At 46.4% G+C, this 15,173-nt stretch overlaps 1 protein-coding gene across 1 annotated transcript; it reads left to right on the top strand.

Annotated features, from left to right (window-relative positions):
• Positions 1 to 898: 898 nt before the first annotated feature.
• On the top strand, positions 899 to 15,173 carry IFNLR1 (interferon lambda receptor 1). Its single transcript, XM_055000049.1, has 7 exons — positions 899 to 1,016; positions 2,380 to 2,500; positions 4,147 to 4,325; positions 6,539 to 6,687; positions 8,477 to 8,618; positions 10,192 to 10,313; positions 11,194 to 15,173. The coding sequence occupies exons 1-7, from the start codon at positions 953 to 955 to the stop codon at positions 12,067 to 12,069; spliced, it is 1,653 nt and encodes a 550-aa protein (XP_054856024.1). The 5' UTR covers positions 899 to 952; the 3' UTR covers positions 12,070 to 15,173.

Genomic DNA, 15,173 nt, shown 5'->3' with positions numbered 1-15,173 from the left:
GTGTGTAAACATCTAAATAAATTTTAAAGACACAAAATAAAAAGCTGTATCACTATCCAACTTGTTTTTATCTTTGGACGATACCCTCCTTTCTGTTTTAATTCTCTTCCTTTCAACCTCCCCTCTGTTTTGAGTTAGGGAAGAGTCGGGTTTACAAGAGGGGAAGTTTGATAGTAAGTGTTGTATATTATTTTTTAAACAACTAATTTTAAAAATTTAGACCTTGGTGCCAACGTGCATGGTGAAATTGCTATCTCAGTTGCAGGAGCAGAGGAGACAATAAAAAGGGGATGCATGGATTTTTATTAAAGCATTCATGAAAGAATGATAGAAGTCTGGTAGCATCTATAAGACTAACAAAATTTCATGAGTCACAGCTCATATGAAAACTCATACTTTACCACAAATTTTGTTAGTCTTATAGGCCCTGACCTGGATAGTCGGGGAGAGCCGCAGATCTCAGAAGCTAAGCAGGGTCTGCTTTGGTTAGTAATTGGATGGGAGACCTCCAGTGAAGAACAGGGTTGTAGAGGCAGGCAATGGAAAAACACCTCTGTTAGTCTTTTGCCATGAAAACCCCACCAGGGGTCGCCATAAGTCAACTCTGACTTGAGGGCCAGATTTCACTTTTCAAAGGCGCTCCTGCACTCTTGCTCTTTTCTGCTGCCACAAACAGACTGACACGCCTGCCCATCTCGATGCGAGAATGGCTGGGAATAGGCAGACATGCGCGTTGCTTGGGAGTGCCAGGCGCAAGCAAGGGAGGGATTTAAACCGCGACTCTTACAAGCTCAACGCTAGACGCAGAGAGGCGCGCATCGCCGCACGTCCGCCAGAGGGCGGCCGTGCGCCACCTGGTCTTGCAAGTGCCGGCGATCCCGTGAAGCGTCTGGGGGAAAGGAAGAGACGCCCAGCCCGAGTAAGGCGGCTGGCTGCTCTCCGGCGCTTCGGGATGCCTTCTCGGATGGGAGTGGCGGCGGCGGCCCTCCTCGCCTGCAGCAGCCAGGTCCTCCTAAGTACGGCCGGGCACTCCGCATCCCTCTCGCTGCTGCGTTCCTCGCCACGCGTTCCCGGCTCTCTCTCGCAGCGGGGTAGGAAAGTCCCGCGCAGTTTGCTCGCTTCGCTTTCCCCGAGGCTCGGTCGCACTGCGACGCCGCGGAGGTGCACGAGCCAGTCCCGGGGACGTTGCAGCTGCCCGGCACTGAGTGGCATGCGGGTCGTCTGCCCGGGTTCCCGGCGCCCGGCCTGGGCCGCTGGTTTTGCACTCAGCCTGGTTGCAACGCGGTGTCGCCAGGCACGGGCGAAGTCCCGAAAGAGAGTGCTTTCCCTTTCGCTATCGCCTCTTCAGGCCGATCTTCCGCGGTGGAAAATGGGGCGAAGGTTTTCCGCGGAGGCCAGCCCAGCCCAGCCCAGCGAGGGGACGAACCCCAGCCACGTTTGAGCGCAGCCGGGTTTCCAAAGCGCTGTGAAGAAAGGGAACGGAGTGGGAAACTCTTACAAGCCTTTCCGTGGACACCTGCAGCAGGAGGAAGCGCCCTCTCCCCTTAAGAGTATTCATACTTCCGAGGGAAACGGGATTTCCCAGAACAGCTCCTTCTCCCCCACCCCGTCTGTTTTACCCTCACAACAACCTTGGCAGGTAGGCTAGCCACAGAAAGAATGGCTGGCCCAAGGGTCTCTCGGAGCCCAGACTGACTCTCTTTCCCCTACACTACACCTGCTCTTGGCTTCCTCTTAAAACAGTTGTTGGCTTGAGCAGATAACCTGACAGCCTTCTGTCTCCCTCCGCCCTCCTTGAAACCTGAAATGGCTAGTCATGCACTTTAAAAAATGACGAGCAGGACACTCACGGAGGAGCCAGGGCTGGGTTGTACCGCTTCAGGCAGCAAGTGGCTGCGCACGGGATGGTTTTCTTCCACACACAATGTTCTCTGTATGCAGACAACTAGCAACCGATATTCAGAGCTAAGCGGCCTCTGAACATGGAGATTCCATTCATCTGTCATGGCTATTAACCATATAACCGGCTAATTATCTGCTACCCATGGGCTCCATTGGGTGCCCCTGAGTTCTAGCATTGCGGGAGCAAAAAAAGGCTCCCTTTTTTTTATACAAGGGGTGTTTTTCATTTAAATGGGAGAATTTCCCAGATATGTCCCGAATCAGTAAAAGAATTGGTTCCATTCCTGTTACTGTTGTTGTTATTTGCAGAGAAACAGAATTTAAGTAACGGGAAAAAGAAAGATAATATATACTGTTATTTCACAAAAATCATGGATGTGATGGGTTACATTTAGATGTTCTTCCCAAGGCATTGAAATGTACCATGAGTAAGAAATCGTCTCTAGAGAATTTTAAAGAGGGGTTTGTTTTTGACAGGTGAAGTGCTTTTACCCCGTCCTCGCAATGTGACACTTCTGTCGAAGGACTTCGGTCTGTTCTTGACGTGGCTGCCAGGGATTCACTACCCACCTGGGGTGTTCTACATTGTTCAGTGGATGTGAGTATCAGCTGTGTTTTCCATTGAATTTTTTCTACGACCCTTGACACTGAAGTAGTCGGATAGAGAAAACCTCATTCACAAATCTTCTCCCATATTTCTCAAGCTGGGCTTGTGTATTGCTTGATGCAGAATTTATTTACTTACTTCATTACTTCCCCGTCAAGCATTCTCCTACTTATGGAAGCAACTTTTCCCATTCCTGGCAGACACAAAGGAAAGACGTCTTGGGCTCTCCGGAAGCACCTCCTCTTCCAGTCAGGTGGAGGAAAGCAGGATTGCTTTCAGGGAAAGATGTTTTGGGGAGGAAGTGAGTGAGTGCCAAGAAATATATTGGTAGGAGGCATCCTGCCCGTGGACCCCACTTTAAGGATCACTGATTTATCTCTTGGGGGTTTCTCCCTCCTTTTCTCCAATGAACCTAAATGGAGCACACGTTTCCCCAATCTTCCATTTAATTCTTGCAGCAATCCTATTTAGCTTAGGATGAGAGAGAACAGGTGGACCCAGGTCTCCTCAGCTGACCGCTGCACCCGCACTGGATATTGTTATCACAGGGTTAGGGGAAAGGATTGCATACACTCCGGAATGTTCTATCTTGGGCAAAGTTGTCCCTGACATTGGAAAACAGAATCCAGGGCAGAGCTCTGACGGTGCCAATGTATAGAGTTCATAGCATAAAATAATTTTTTCTGGACTTCAGGATTTCATGAGGGTGGAGGCAGACTGTTGCACATACTCACTGGCCTGCTTATGGCAGGAAGACAGGACTTCTAGAACGTGTGCTTCCATCTATTTATTTATTTATTTTTATTCATTTTATATTCCGCCCTCCCCACATCAGCAGGCTCAGGGCGGATTACAACCAAGTTTAAAATCATATTTCACAGTATATACAATTAAAAACCATAATCATCTTAAATACACAGATTAAAATACATATGTGTGTGTGTGTACATAATCTAAACGGCAGGGAAGTATGAGAGATGGAGGTATCACTAGTTGGGAGGACATATGTTGTACTCCCCCGGCTCAGGGGCACCGCCTCGCATTCATTTCTTAAGTTTGCAGTGTATTGATACTTTTTCAAAGAGTTGCTCAGTCTTGCTTTTTCTATAGAATGTGAAGAATCCAGAGGTTTTGCTGAGACAGTATCAGTGACCATTAGTCACTTTCTCAATAGGCTCACTGATTTTGGTCATTTGGAGTATGGCATGTGAGGGTCTTGGGCTCTCCCCTTTAAGCCAGAGCAAAGGAAAAATCTCCTTCGCTCTAAATTAAAGGAGGAATGGCGCAGCAGCAGTAGGCAGACCCTGCACGTGAAAGCTATGCCTGCAGCCATCGGTGGGGCAGATCTAAGTGCCATCTTCCCATTGGTGGTGCTAAGCTCTGTTTTCTCTCCCCTTTTATAGGTCACACCAGGACCATGATCCCCTTCAACCAATATTCCTTCTTAAGTACTGCATTTCATGAACCAAAGTTGAGCCTAACTTTAAAAAAAAAACAGGCTAAGACTTGGAGAACTGTGGTCACAATGAAACCTCCTCCACTACCGGCTTTTGTGGCTGAGCAGGCTGTGGATGTATAATCACCATGTTGAAGCGGATTCTGAATTAACCCACTGCCGTTTTCACTTCCTTTTTCAGGAATGCGTTTGCTGTCTGGGAGGACTTCCTGCCTTGCAGAAACATCTCAGAAACAGTTTGCAATATAACATGCACATCTCCAGACCTATACAACGGCTTTGATGTCCGAGTGAAAGCTCAGGCTGGAATCCTCTCCTCAGAATGGGTGACTTGCGAAGGCATAGATTATGCTGTTGATGGTACGATTGGTAGCCTTGAGACCTTAGTTGGCAAGGCAGGACAGTGAGTAGCTTGTGCTGCTAATGGTACCATTAGTTAATTAGGGGGAGGGGAAGCTGTGCCCGGAAGCTGGAGAGTGGGGAGAATCTTCTGTAAATGCTCAGAGGTTCTTTTCTCCACAGACAGCCTGGAAGGCCCAAGGAATGCTGAGTGTAGAAGTTCCACAGGTCTTTGTACCAAATTTGAGCTAATTTTGGATAAAACGGGGGACCAAAAAAGGTTAAGCTTGAAAGTGGACAATATGAAGGACCTGTTGCCCTTGCAAAAAAGCAGCAGTCCTGGATCTCCCTCTCTGCTCAGTAATGTCTTGTAAACAAAAGCCATGCGATGTAACGCCATCACAGACACATTTTCTCTGCCCTGTCCTTCATTTGATGCCAGTTGCAAGGATGGGGAAAATGGTGTGCTGCTAGTGATGGCACCACTGTATTGAGGGAGAGGAGAGGATGAGAAACAATGCTTCTGTTTTTGGCAGTAGTCATGTGTTCTTTTTCTGTACAATGAGAAAGACCCAGGAGAAATACTCCAGAGGTCTTGAAAAGGTTTGACTTCTTGTGGTAGGTGGCTGAGCTTCTACTTAAGGAGCAGTAGCAAAGCGCGGCGTCAAAAAGGGGGGAAATGTCAAAGCAATGCAAATGATGAAGACACCAAGGAATGTAAACTCGTAACAACAGGATCATTTCAGAGAACATACATGTTCAGGTCTTTCCCAGGTATACTCTCCTGAGGAAGAGCTGAAGTGCAAAAAGTGACAGGTTCCATTCATAAATGTTGTTTTGTGAGGCTGTAGCCCTTCCTGTTGCCAATCTGATTGGCTGCAGAGCACTCTGACTTCAGTGCATTTATCCAATGGAACGGAGTTACTAGGAAGAAGCTGTTCACTAGAAGAAGGAAGGTTTAAGTAGCAGCGAAGAGGGGGAGTAACGGCAGCAAACGGGTTTGAAAAGAAACTGAATGTGAAGGATTTTCTTGGGAAATGCTCCTTGTGCATGGTTCTTTTCAGCCTGAAATGTAAAGCACTGAGTTAGACCAAATGTCAAGCAGGCAGACATTTGGCACTGCCATGCAGTAAAACCTGATCAAAAAGGAGAACTGAAGACAATGTAGCAAAGTGGAAAACAGCTGTAATGCAAAGGAAAAGATTGTCACCTGGTCTAAAATATTTTAACAAAAGTGCAGGATTGTCAGGTAGCCGGCTCAAGGTTGACTCAGCCTTCCATCCTTCTGAGGTCGGTAAAATGAGTACCCAGTTTCCTGGGCGTAAAGTGTAGATGACTGGGGAAGGCAACGGCAAACCAACCCATAACAAAAGTCTGCCAAGAAAATGTGGTGGTGCGATGTCCCCCCATGGGTCAGTAATGATTCGGTGCTTGCACAGCGGACTACCTTTACCTTACCTTCTATGCTGGCTTTTCAGCTACATATTTATACAAGATTCCACAACAATGCAACATTTTGAAAGGAATTTTTTTCCAGCATTATGAACATTGCATTTTTGTGGGCCTCTGGGGGAGGATCTTGCACATAGTGAGCCGTTCTCCTATTGACATGCAAAGAAGAGGTTGAAATACCTAAAGTTGTTGCTTGGTTATCCCTGTGTCTTTTCCTCAAGGTCCCCACTGGTAAGAGATTTGAAGCTGGGCCTCCCCAGATGTAGTGCAGTAATAACCACTACATTAGAGAATGATACAGGGCGAGAGTGTGGCTCAGTGGCAGAGCATCTGCTTGGCATGCAAGAAGTCCCAAGTTCGATCCCAAGCATTTCCATTTAAAAAGAGCAAGTAATAGATAATGTGACTTCCACCTGAGATTCTGTAGAGCTGCACCAATCAGAGTAGACAAGACTGACCTTGATGAAACAAGTTTGACTCGGTACAAGCCAGTATGTGCTTAGTAGATAAGTAGATAGTAGAAGGGTTTGGCCATGAGGGAGTGCAAAGGGACAGTAATGACAGAGTTAGAGAAACTCCCTCCCCATTGATGTAAGCCTCTTTGGCTGCCTGTGGCTGTGCTAGAGGATCAAAGATGGCTTCCCTTCCAGGGAAAAGGGCATCGCTTTAGGGTGGTTTGGGTAGATCGTGCGCCAGGCTCAGAGAAGCATCAGGGTGCCTCGTTATCTGCACACTTGTCTCTATTCTTGTATATTTCCCTAAAATCTGCTTTTAATTCCTAGTGAAGCTCACCCCACCAGTTGTCCAAGTAAGAAAGACCGGAGACACAGTTATGGTGAATGCCACTTTCTCTGACCCCTTGTGCTTGAAGGACCTGTTCAGAGATCTGACCTCTGACTTAGAATTTTGGGAAGTTGGAATCAACAACCGAGTGAGTAGAAGAATCATGGCTTCGTCATTTAAATCCACCAGAACTCCAAAACACAGCAAGTCAAAATTCAGGGCCAGTTCACATGGTATGAAGTCTTCACGGCCGCCACAACAACTTTATGAGAGGAGTGCCTGGAGCTCCCCACCAGGAACTTGCCATGCATGTGCTGCTTGGATTGGAATCATGGTGGGCAGGGCGAAAGGGCTTAACCCCCCCCCATGCCCTTTTCCTGACCCAGAAGAGCCCCAGGGAGCCATTGTTTGCCCCGTTAGGGTCACAGTGTGTACTGGTGGCTACAGGCTCATTTCCCCTGCGACCATTTCAGACTAGGAAAATAATGTGTGGGAGACCGGCTTATTTCCCTTTTCCTCATGTGCCACAGACCAGATCTGAATTGGGGCTCCATGCACGTGTAAAAGTTTCCCGCCGGGAACTCCAGTACATGTCTGATAGAAACATGCCAGGTAGCCATGAGGACATTGTGGTGTGTGAATTGACCCTAGGAGATCCCTGTGAATCCGAAGTGATTTTGAACCTTATAGGGAGTCGGATTAGTTTCAGACCTTGAGATTCTTGTCTGTGCCCTCGGTTATGTGGAAATACAGGTTATGATAGAACGCACGGAGAACTCAGCGTTCTTGGGAATTTCTTCTTTCATTTTAAACGAAGGTCTCTAGATCATATGGCTGTAAAGATCAGCTTGTAAGTCTGTGGTCCATGCCTGATGAAATCTTGGAAGCCAAAGGAACAAGATTTCTACAGAGCAGAGCACCTTGCGTTTATTTATAATGGGTAAATACAGAATGAATTCTGAAAAACAGCAGCAATTGCAGAATAAGTTATGCAGAATGAGAGGGACAATGCAAATAATCGGTGCCAGGTGCAGAAGCCAGCATTTCTTCATGCAGAGTACTATGCTAGAAGACCACTCTTAAATATAGTTAAGAGCAGGGCTTTTTTTCAGCTGGAATGCGGGGGAACGGAGTTCTGGAACCTCTTGAAAATGGTCACATGGCCAGTGGCCCCGCCCCCTGCTCTCCAGACAGAGGGGAGTTTAGATTGCCCTCCATGCTGCTCCACCAGCGTGGAAGGCAATCTAAACTCCCCTCTGTTTGGAGAGCAGGGGGCGGGGCCACCAGCCATGTGACCATTTTCTCCAAGGGCAACCCACTGAGTTCCACCACCTCTTTTCCCAGAAAAAAAGCCCTGGTTAAGAGTTTCCCCCACAATACGATTTTAAGACTTGCTTGGATAGTTAATGAGTAAGCACAGGTTAGAATCCCTCCTAAGAGGCAACGGAAACATTCAGCAGGTGTACTTACTTAGTTAGACATTTATACCCCGTTTTTCTCCCCAGTGTGGCTCACATTGTTCTTGCCACCTCTGTTTTATACTTGCAACAGCCCTGTGAGGTGGATTAGCGTGAGAGCGTGTGACTGGGCCAAGGTCAGTCTGCAAGCAATAGAATTATCGTTTTCTTGTTTTTATTGATTTTAACTGTTGTTCACAGCCCAGAGCCCCTGAGGATGGGCAGTTTATAAATCGAAATAATAAATAAATAAGCTTCCATAACAGAGCATGGGTTCAGATTTGGGCCTGCCTCATTGCAGTCCAGTGCTCTGACCACTATGCCATGCAGGGTGTCATTAAAGACACAGGAAGTGAGTCAGCAGGTACCAATTTGAGATCCACCTCTGTCCTGGAGGTTAGCCCGTTTGTGACTCAGCCAAGTTTATGTTTGCTGTTGTTCCTGTTGTGATTTCAAGCCATTGCTTTTCTTATTTGCTAGAAAAAAATCAACATGAAAAACACGAAGGACTTTGATACTACAGTTTTCAACGGCAGCAGCTATTGCTTCAGTGCCCGAGCAAATTTAAACGGCATGCACAGCAACTTCTCCGAGCCAACTTGTATACAGTTATACAAGGAAGGTACAGCCATGCAAAGGAGGACGAAGCATCTAACTGTTCTAGAGCATGAAAATGTTTAAAATAAATAAATAAATCTTTACAAAGGTTTCAATTCCCAGCCATTTTCCCATTCCTTGATCTAGCAAGGTACAGCCATATAAGGCACATGCTTTATATGGCTACAGATGTGCTCATCTTAGCCCCACTTGGTTCAGGATTTTTGGCTTAGTTAGAGGCAGTTAGAAGTTAATTAGAAGTATAAAGAAGCTCCCTCTGGGAAAACGCAGCTGAGAGAACACTGCAAGTCCCCAGTTAGATAAGGAGATGAGTTGTGTCACAGGTACAAAATCAGAGAAATTCACCAGGACAGAACATTGTAGGGTGCTTAATATTCGCATGCCATCTCATTAACGCATGACATTCTGGGAGCAGAGTGATTAGTCCCTTCTGTGAAGACAGGCTAGCTGCAGACGCATGTCGTCCCTGGTCAAGCCCTTTCTTGATTGGTCGTGCTGCTCAGGCCACATTGCTGGCAGGTAGCCTTAAAGCTCGAACCCTTGTTTTCAGTTTAAGACTGAAAAGCCTAACAGTGTTTGCTAGCTTAGCCAATTAGCCCGTTGTTGTTTTCTTCTCCTGCTTTGCAAACTTCTATAACTTGTATTTACTTGCATTAATTTGAATAAACGGTATTAATGATACTCGTGTGGAGTTATTGGGTTTATAACACTTCAGTCCGAATCCAGCACCTTGGCCATTTTGCCTTAAGCTACCCAAGTAATCCTTTTCTGGACTCTGCCTGTAAAGTTCCTACCTTGCAGGGCTGACCTGTTTGATTAAACCCTGTAGGACTTGAGGTTTGCCCCTTGGTCTCAAGTTGAGGGTTAAACAAAAAGGCTGACTGCTCTGGAAAGTGAGGACTCGCTACTCAGCTTTTGAGCTTGTTTCCAACCCCATGAAGAAAAGCACCCCTGAGGATTCAGGAGGGTTTTTTCTACAGACGTGTCTTTTAATGAGAAGGTGACTGCGCAGCCCTCTTTGGGACTGCTTTCTGTTGTACATAACTAGTAATGAATGGCTAGAGATGGATCCATGCTATAAATGGACTGTGAGGACACTGTAACGCGTGAATCTTCTTCCTGACTCTTTTTGATTTCCCATTTCAAGCCTGCTGTCTTTTTTCCCCACATACACACCTGAAAAGTGTGTGTCACAAGTCCTTTGTGGGCAGGTAGATTACCTATCCACAAAAAATATCCAGAGTCTTGGAGAACCTTTACATTACTTTGTCGGGGCCCTGCATTAGTAAAGGGTGGGAGACACCCTGCTACCATTTTCCTTCAGATTTCTAGATTTGCTCCTTTCTCTCAAGTCACTCTGAGTGTTATAGATTCCCACAAAGAACCATGGGAATTGTAGTTTGGAGAGGGTGCTGAGGATTAGAGACCTGTACCTGTCCCCTCTGCTTACTGCACACATTACCATGGTTCCTTCTGAGGAAGGAGAGTGAATGTTAACCCAGTTTTTAGGTTAGATGTATCCCTTATCAGAATGCTTCATGGTTTCTGAACTGTTTGTATTTTGTTCTATTTTGCAGCAAATACCTGGGCATTCGCTCTTCTTCCAGTTCTACTCCTGTTCATCTTGTTTCTTTGGGTCATCCATTCTGTCTACCAGTCCAGAAGTAAACCTAAGACCACCAAAAGCCCCCAAACTTTGGTATGGAAAGTGTGAATGGTTTTGAAATATAGTGAGCAGACGGGAGATCCCCCAGTGAACACCCAATCAACTATTCTTATCCAATAGCCTGGCAAAGTTTGCTTCCGTTCCTGGTGCCAGGGTAGATAGCTCACCAGGCAGATGGGGATGGGGAGCTAAAATTCCCCCCAGCTTCAAAGCGGGGAGAGCAGGTCTCAGTTGCAGAGCACATCTGGAAAACACCCTGACCTGCTCCGCTGCAAAATGTTCCTTTCTTTTTAAAGGTCCTCGCCCTGTTTGCTGTTTCTTAACCTAGAGCAGTGATTCTCAAACTTTTTAATGTAGGACCCACTTCTAAATTTACTCTGCATTTTGGACCTGCTTCACACCATAATGTCGGTTTGGGGACCCACTTGCCAAGCCATTCCTTGCTATTTTCTCCCTCCCCAGCATCAAATGCAGGAATCTCACATCAGCTAACACTGAACAAATTTACATTTTAGGAGTTCATATGATATTACTGAGCTACAAGCTGCATGTCATGGCCGTTTCACCCGTTCACCACCCAGGCTTCCAGAGCCATGTCACCCTGTTTTCTGGATGTCATGCAGTGGGATTTAATATTTCACAGCTGACAGCTTATGAGATTTCATCTCTAACATCCGTTTAGCTCTGCGTGGGATTGCATTGTGGATTTTGAAGAGGAAATTCCATGTTTTAAATTTAAATGGAGGAATTGGAAATGTGGCTGAATTTTCATTGTTTGCCAGTATTTGTTTCTGTAATTAAATCTGTAATTTCCCCATCGATTTAAACCTGTTCTTTGAAAAAGGATTAAAAAACACAAAAGAACCAACTATTTATCTCTAAATGATCAACTGCATTCCCTCTCTCCAATTAGGATTTTTCCAGCTATAAAGCTCCTAAGAAGTTCCTGGAATTTCCGAAAAAGGAATTCATCGATGTCTTGACATGCCCTGAACACCCTGTAATACTAGAAAACAGGAGCAGGATTACACCCCAGATACGTTCGAAATTGATTCCTTCTGTGTTAGAGGAATATGAGGAGGAGGAGGAGGAGGAGGAGGAGGAGGAAGAGGATATTGGCAACTCCAGGCCTTACACCGAAATCCATCGATTCCAGAAGAATGACGTGAACAGCCAAGGGGCTGGCCTGCTTCAGAAAGTGCCTGATTCATCCTCTGAATCGGAAACTTCTCAGCTGGGTGAAGGTTCCGTGCCAGATTTAACGATGTCTGGGTTCTTTGGTTTGACTAAGCCCGTCTTTGGGGAGATGACTTCTGGTCCCCAAGGGAGTGAGATAGCTTCACTTTCTGTGGACTCCTCTGCAGAGGAATCCTCTGTGTGTCGGGACTTTTATCCAGCTGCTCGAGGAGATCAACAGAAAGATTTGGATAAGGTTACAGGCTCCTTGTTTCAGTTGTCTGATTCTAACCTCCTCCCTGGGAACCTCTTCACGGCTTCAGAAAGTTTTTGCGAAACCCTGGGAGACCCACAAATATCACTGTTAGAAGTACGAACCGATCAGGACTTCTGTGGACTCCTTGAGGATGAGAAACTATCTGAAAAGGACTCTTGCGGCTGGGAAAGACTTGTGGTAGAACTGTCTCCTTTGAAGATGCCTTTGAGGGAAGGCTTAGGAAGCAGCTTGGTGGGTGGAAACGGGAGCTCGGTAGAGGACAGTACTCCACACCCTAAATTCCATGGGTATCAACCCAGGCCTGTGCATTATCTTTCAAGAATTTTACAGGGATGACGGATCTCCTCTTCAGAGTAGCCTTAGGAATTTCATTAGAAGTCCCTCCATCAAGACCAAGGTTGCAAATTTTGGACAAAAATGTCCAGATTTTAGAATAAGAAGAGCTAAATGCAGTGAACAGAAACCACACATTCGGTGTCTAGAATATACTGTGCAAATCAGACCTGCACACATTTTTTAGTTTCACTTGAGGCTTTCTGGAGTCTGACAATAAGTAGAGAAATTCCTGCATTTCTCACATCATGTTCAGTGTTACTGGAGTGTTAACAGTGACCCTCAGGGCAACAAGAAGCCCTTGTGCTTTCTTTAGACAAAACTATTTTCATTCTGTTTGCACATCTTGCTGTGAGATTTTGAATTTTCTACCAGGACTGAGTGGTAGACACCAGGTCTGCGTGTTGGCCAAACCCATTATCAGGGCCAGCCCGCCCATTGGGGCCGGCCTGGCTGCTGCCTCAGGGTGCTAAGGTGCCAGAGGGGGCACCGGCCCAGGGGCAGGGGCGCGCACCACAGAGCTGCCGTCGCCAACCAGGAGCGCGTGCTGGGGGCAGCTGAGCGGGCAGACTCCTGTTCAGGTGCTCTGCGGGCCAGGCGCAGCCAGCGGCCAGGGCAACCAGCTGCACCTGGCCTGCAGAGCAACTGAACGGGAGGGCTGGAAGGTCCCCCGTGTGCACACCCAGCCCTGTGTGATGATGTCACATGCAGTGATGTCATCACGCAGTCCTAGTGGGTTGTTTGTGTAGGATACTCTGCAGTTATTAGTACGGCCTACCTAGTGCAGTAATTCCGAGGGTTATTTTTTTTAAAGACTAATTATAACTCCCAATATCTACACAAGCTTGCAGAACTGAAATTTCTGTGGTGGGAAGCCTGAAAAGGACTTGAGGTGCATTCTTTCATGCTGTCTGTCTTGCTAGTCTGGCTCACTTCCTGCTGGATTTTTCTGACATACTGATGTCACTACTCTCTAAGCATATGGTCCAAATTGTTTTAATAGTTCTGACATGTGCCCCAGGTTACAATGCTAGAATATAGTGGGGGTTCTGTCATTTTGAAGATGTGTCGGTATTCTGACCCTTACTCGGACAAACCATCAAAACCATTTCCCTGTCTTATTTTGGCATCTGTCTATGAAGCATGCTGTTTTCAGTATGGGAAAGGATGGCTGTGGAGTTCAACGTGTGGGAGACTCGAGGAACCATTACATATTCTGATTCAGTCCAAATGGCGATGGTGCAAATTTTCCATTTTCGTGGACAAAATGTGGATAGAATTATTTGCTTCCCCAAACTGAAGTTTCAGATACGGGGTTTTAACCCCATGGCCTCATAAAAAGCTTCTGTAGGAGCCTTTGAGGATCAACTCAACATTCCCAAACAGTTGGCAGAAGAACAATGATGCCTGCATATTTGAAGAGTTACTTATTTTGCAAAATATATCTATATAAATGGTAAAGGTAGTCCCCTATGCAAGCACCGAGTCATTACTGACCCATGGTGGGACGTCGCATCACGACATTTTCTTGGCAGACTTTTTACAGGATGGTTTGCCATTGCTTTCCCCATTCATCTACACTGTCTAGCACAGGAGCCCCGTGGCACAGAGTGGTAAGCTGCAGTACTGCAGTCCAAGCTCTGCTCACGACCTGAGTTTGATCCTGGCAGAAGCTGGGTTCAGGTAGCTGGCTCAAGGTTGACTCAGCCTTCCATCCTTCCGAGGTCGGTAAAATGAGTACCCAGTTCCCTGGGGGTAAAGTGTAGATGACTAAGGAAGGCAACGGCAAACCACCCTGTAAAAAATCTGCCAAGAAAACGTGATGCAACGTTGTCCCCCACCATGGGTCAGTAATGACTCAGTGCTTGCACAGGGGACTACCTTTACCTATCTATATAAATGCTGTTGTTAGAGCTGAAGTCCACTTTACATGAGCAAAGAGCACATTTGAAATCCTAAACAATTCCCTTCCACATTCTGAGGAATACTTTTGTTGGTGTGTACCTGGTTAAATTTCTTGCAGAGAAATCTGAATAGCCCAAACTAGGCCAAGCTTACCAGTTCCTGGAAGCTAAACAAGGTTGGCCATGGTTAGAATTTGGACGTGGCAGGCCCCACAGGTCGTTGAGTCTTCTTACTATGGTAAAATAAAATTAGTCAGTTCCCAGGCCATTGTTCCACTCCTGCTTCATCCACCCACCATCGTCCTCTGCATTATGCTGCCTGGAAAAGGGTGGGAGAGGAGGAGGAGGAGGAGGAAGGGCTTTCTTCTCTTGATTGCAAGCTTCTGTTTCCTACTCCTTTCACTCCTTCGAAGCTGTTTCAGGAAACCTGGAGGGAAAGCAACCGAGGAGGCAGGCAACAGCAGGATCAGTGTTCTAACTATCACATTCGATCCAGTGGCTGCCTGGTGCCAAGCCCTGTCCAAATGTTTAAAAGCCCTTTGGTCTGCTTTCTCTAGCATTTTTATCCCTCTGGGGATGTTGGAGAAGACCAACCATCTTTGTCCAGGGGGCTTTCTGTCCTTCCTTTACGTCCTAAATTTGCCAAGCCTGCCATGTGGGAAGCTGCTGTTCTCTCTCCCCCTCTTAGTTACACTTGGGAGATTCAAACAGTGTTTTCTTAGGAATGTTTCCTGTGATAAAGGCACACAGGCACATCCTTTCTGATTGTGTTCCCTGAAATTTCTCTTTCTAGCACTCTGATGTCTTCAAAGAGAAGCAGTTCCTTCTTACGTCGGCAGCTGGTCTGCCTAATTCCAGGTGACTCACCTAAGCTGCCAGTAAATAAGGTTTCTGGATCCCGTCTGTACCTTTTAAATTTGTTGAAGTAGGAGACAAGGCAGTTGCATCTTATGCTGACAACTGTTTCCCACTCAGTGCTTCATCCCTCTGCTATAGAAGGGTGTGCAGAACTGACTGGAAGGAGCACATGAAAGGAAGGGGGAGGAAGTGGCGCGGGAAACTGTCAGTCTCCTAATTTAGCAGCAGATTTGAAGGTGCATTAAGGTGGAATCTTGGGGTTGCAACCAATAGACTGAGCTGTATGTTTTATGTCTCTGTTCTTTTCCAAAATATTTTAAATATATGATGTTTACATTGCTATGA

The sequence above is a fragment of the Eublepharis macularius genome, chromosome 15 (assembly GCF_028583425.1).
Source record: "Eublepharis macularius isolate TG4126 chromosome 15, MPM_Emac_v1.0, whole genome shotgun sequence".
Classification (NCBI taxonomy): domain Eukaryota; kingdom Metazoa; phylum Chordata; class Lepidosauria; order Squamata; family Eublepharidae; genus Eublepharis; species Eublepharis macularius.
This window is presented reverse-complemented; position numbering and strand designations above follow the sequence as displayed.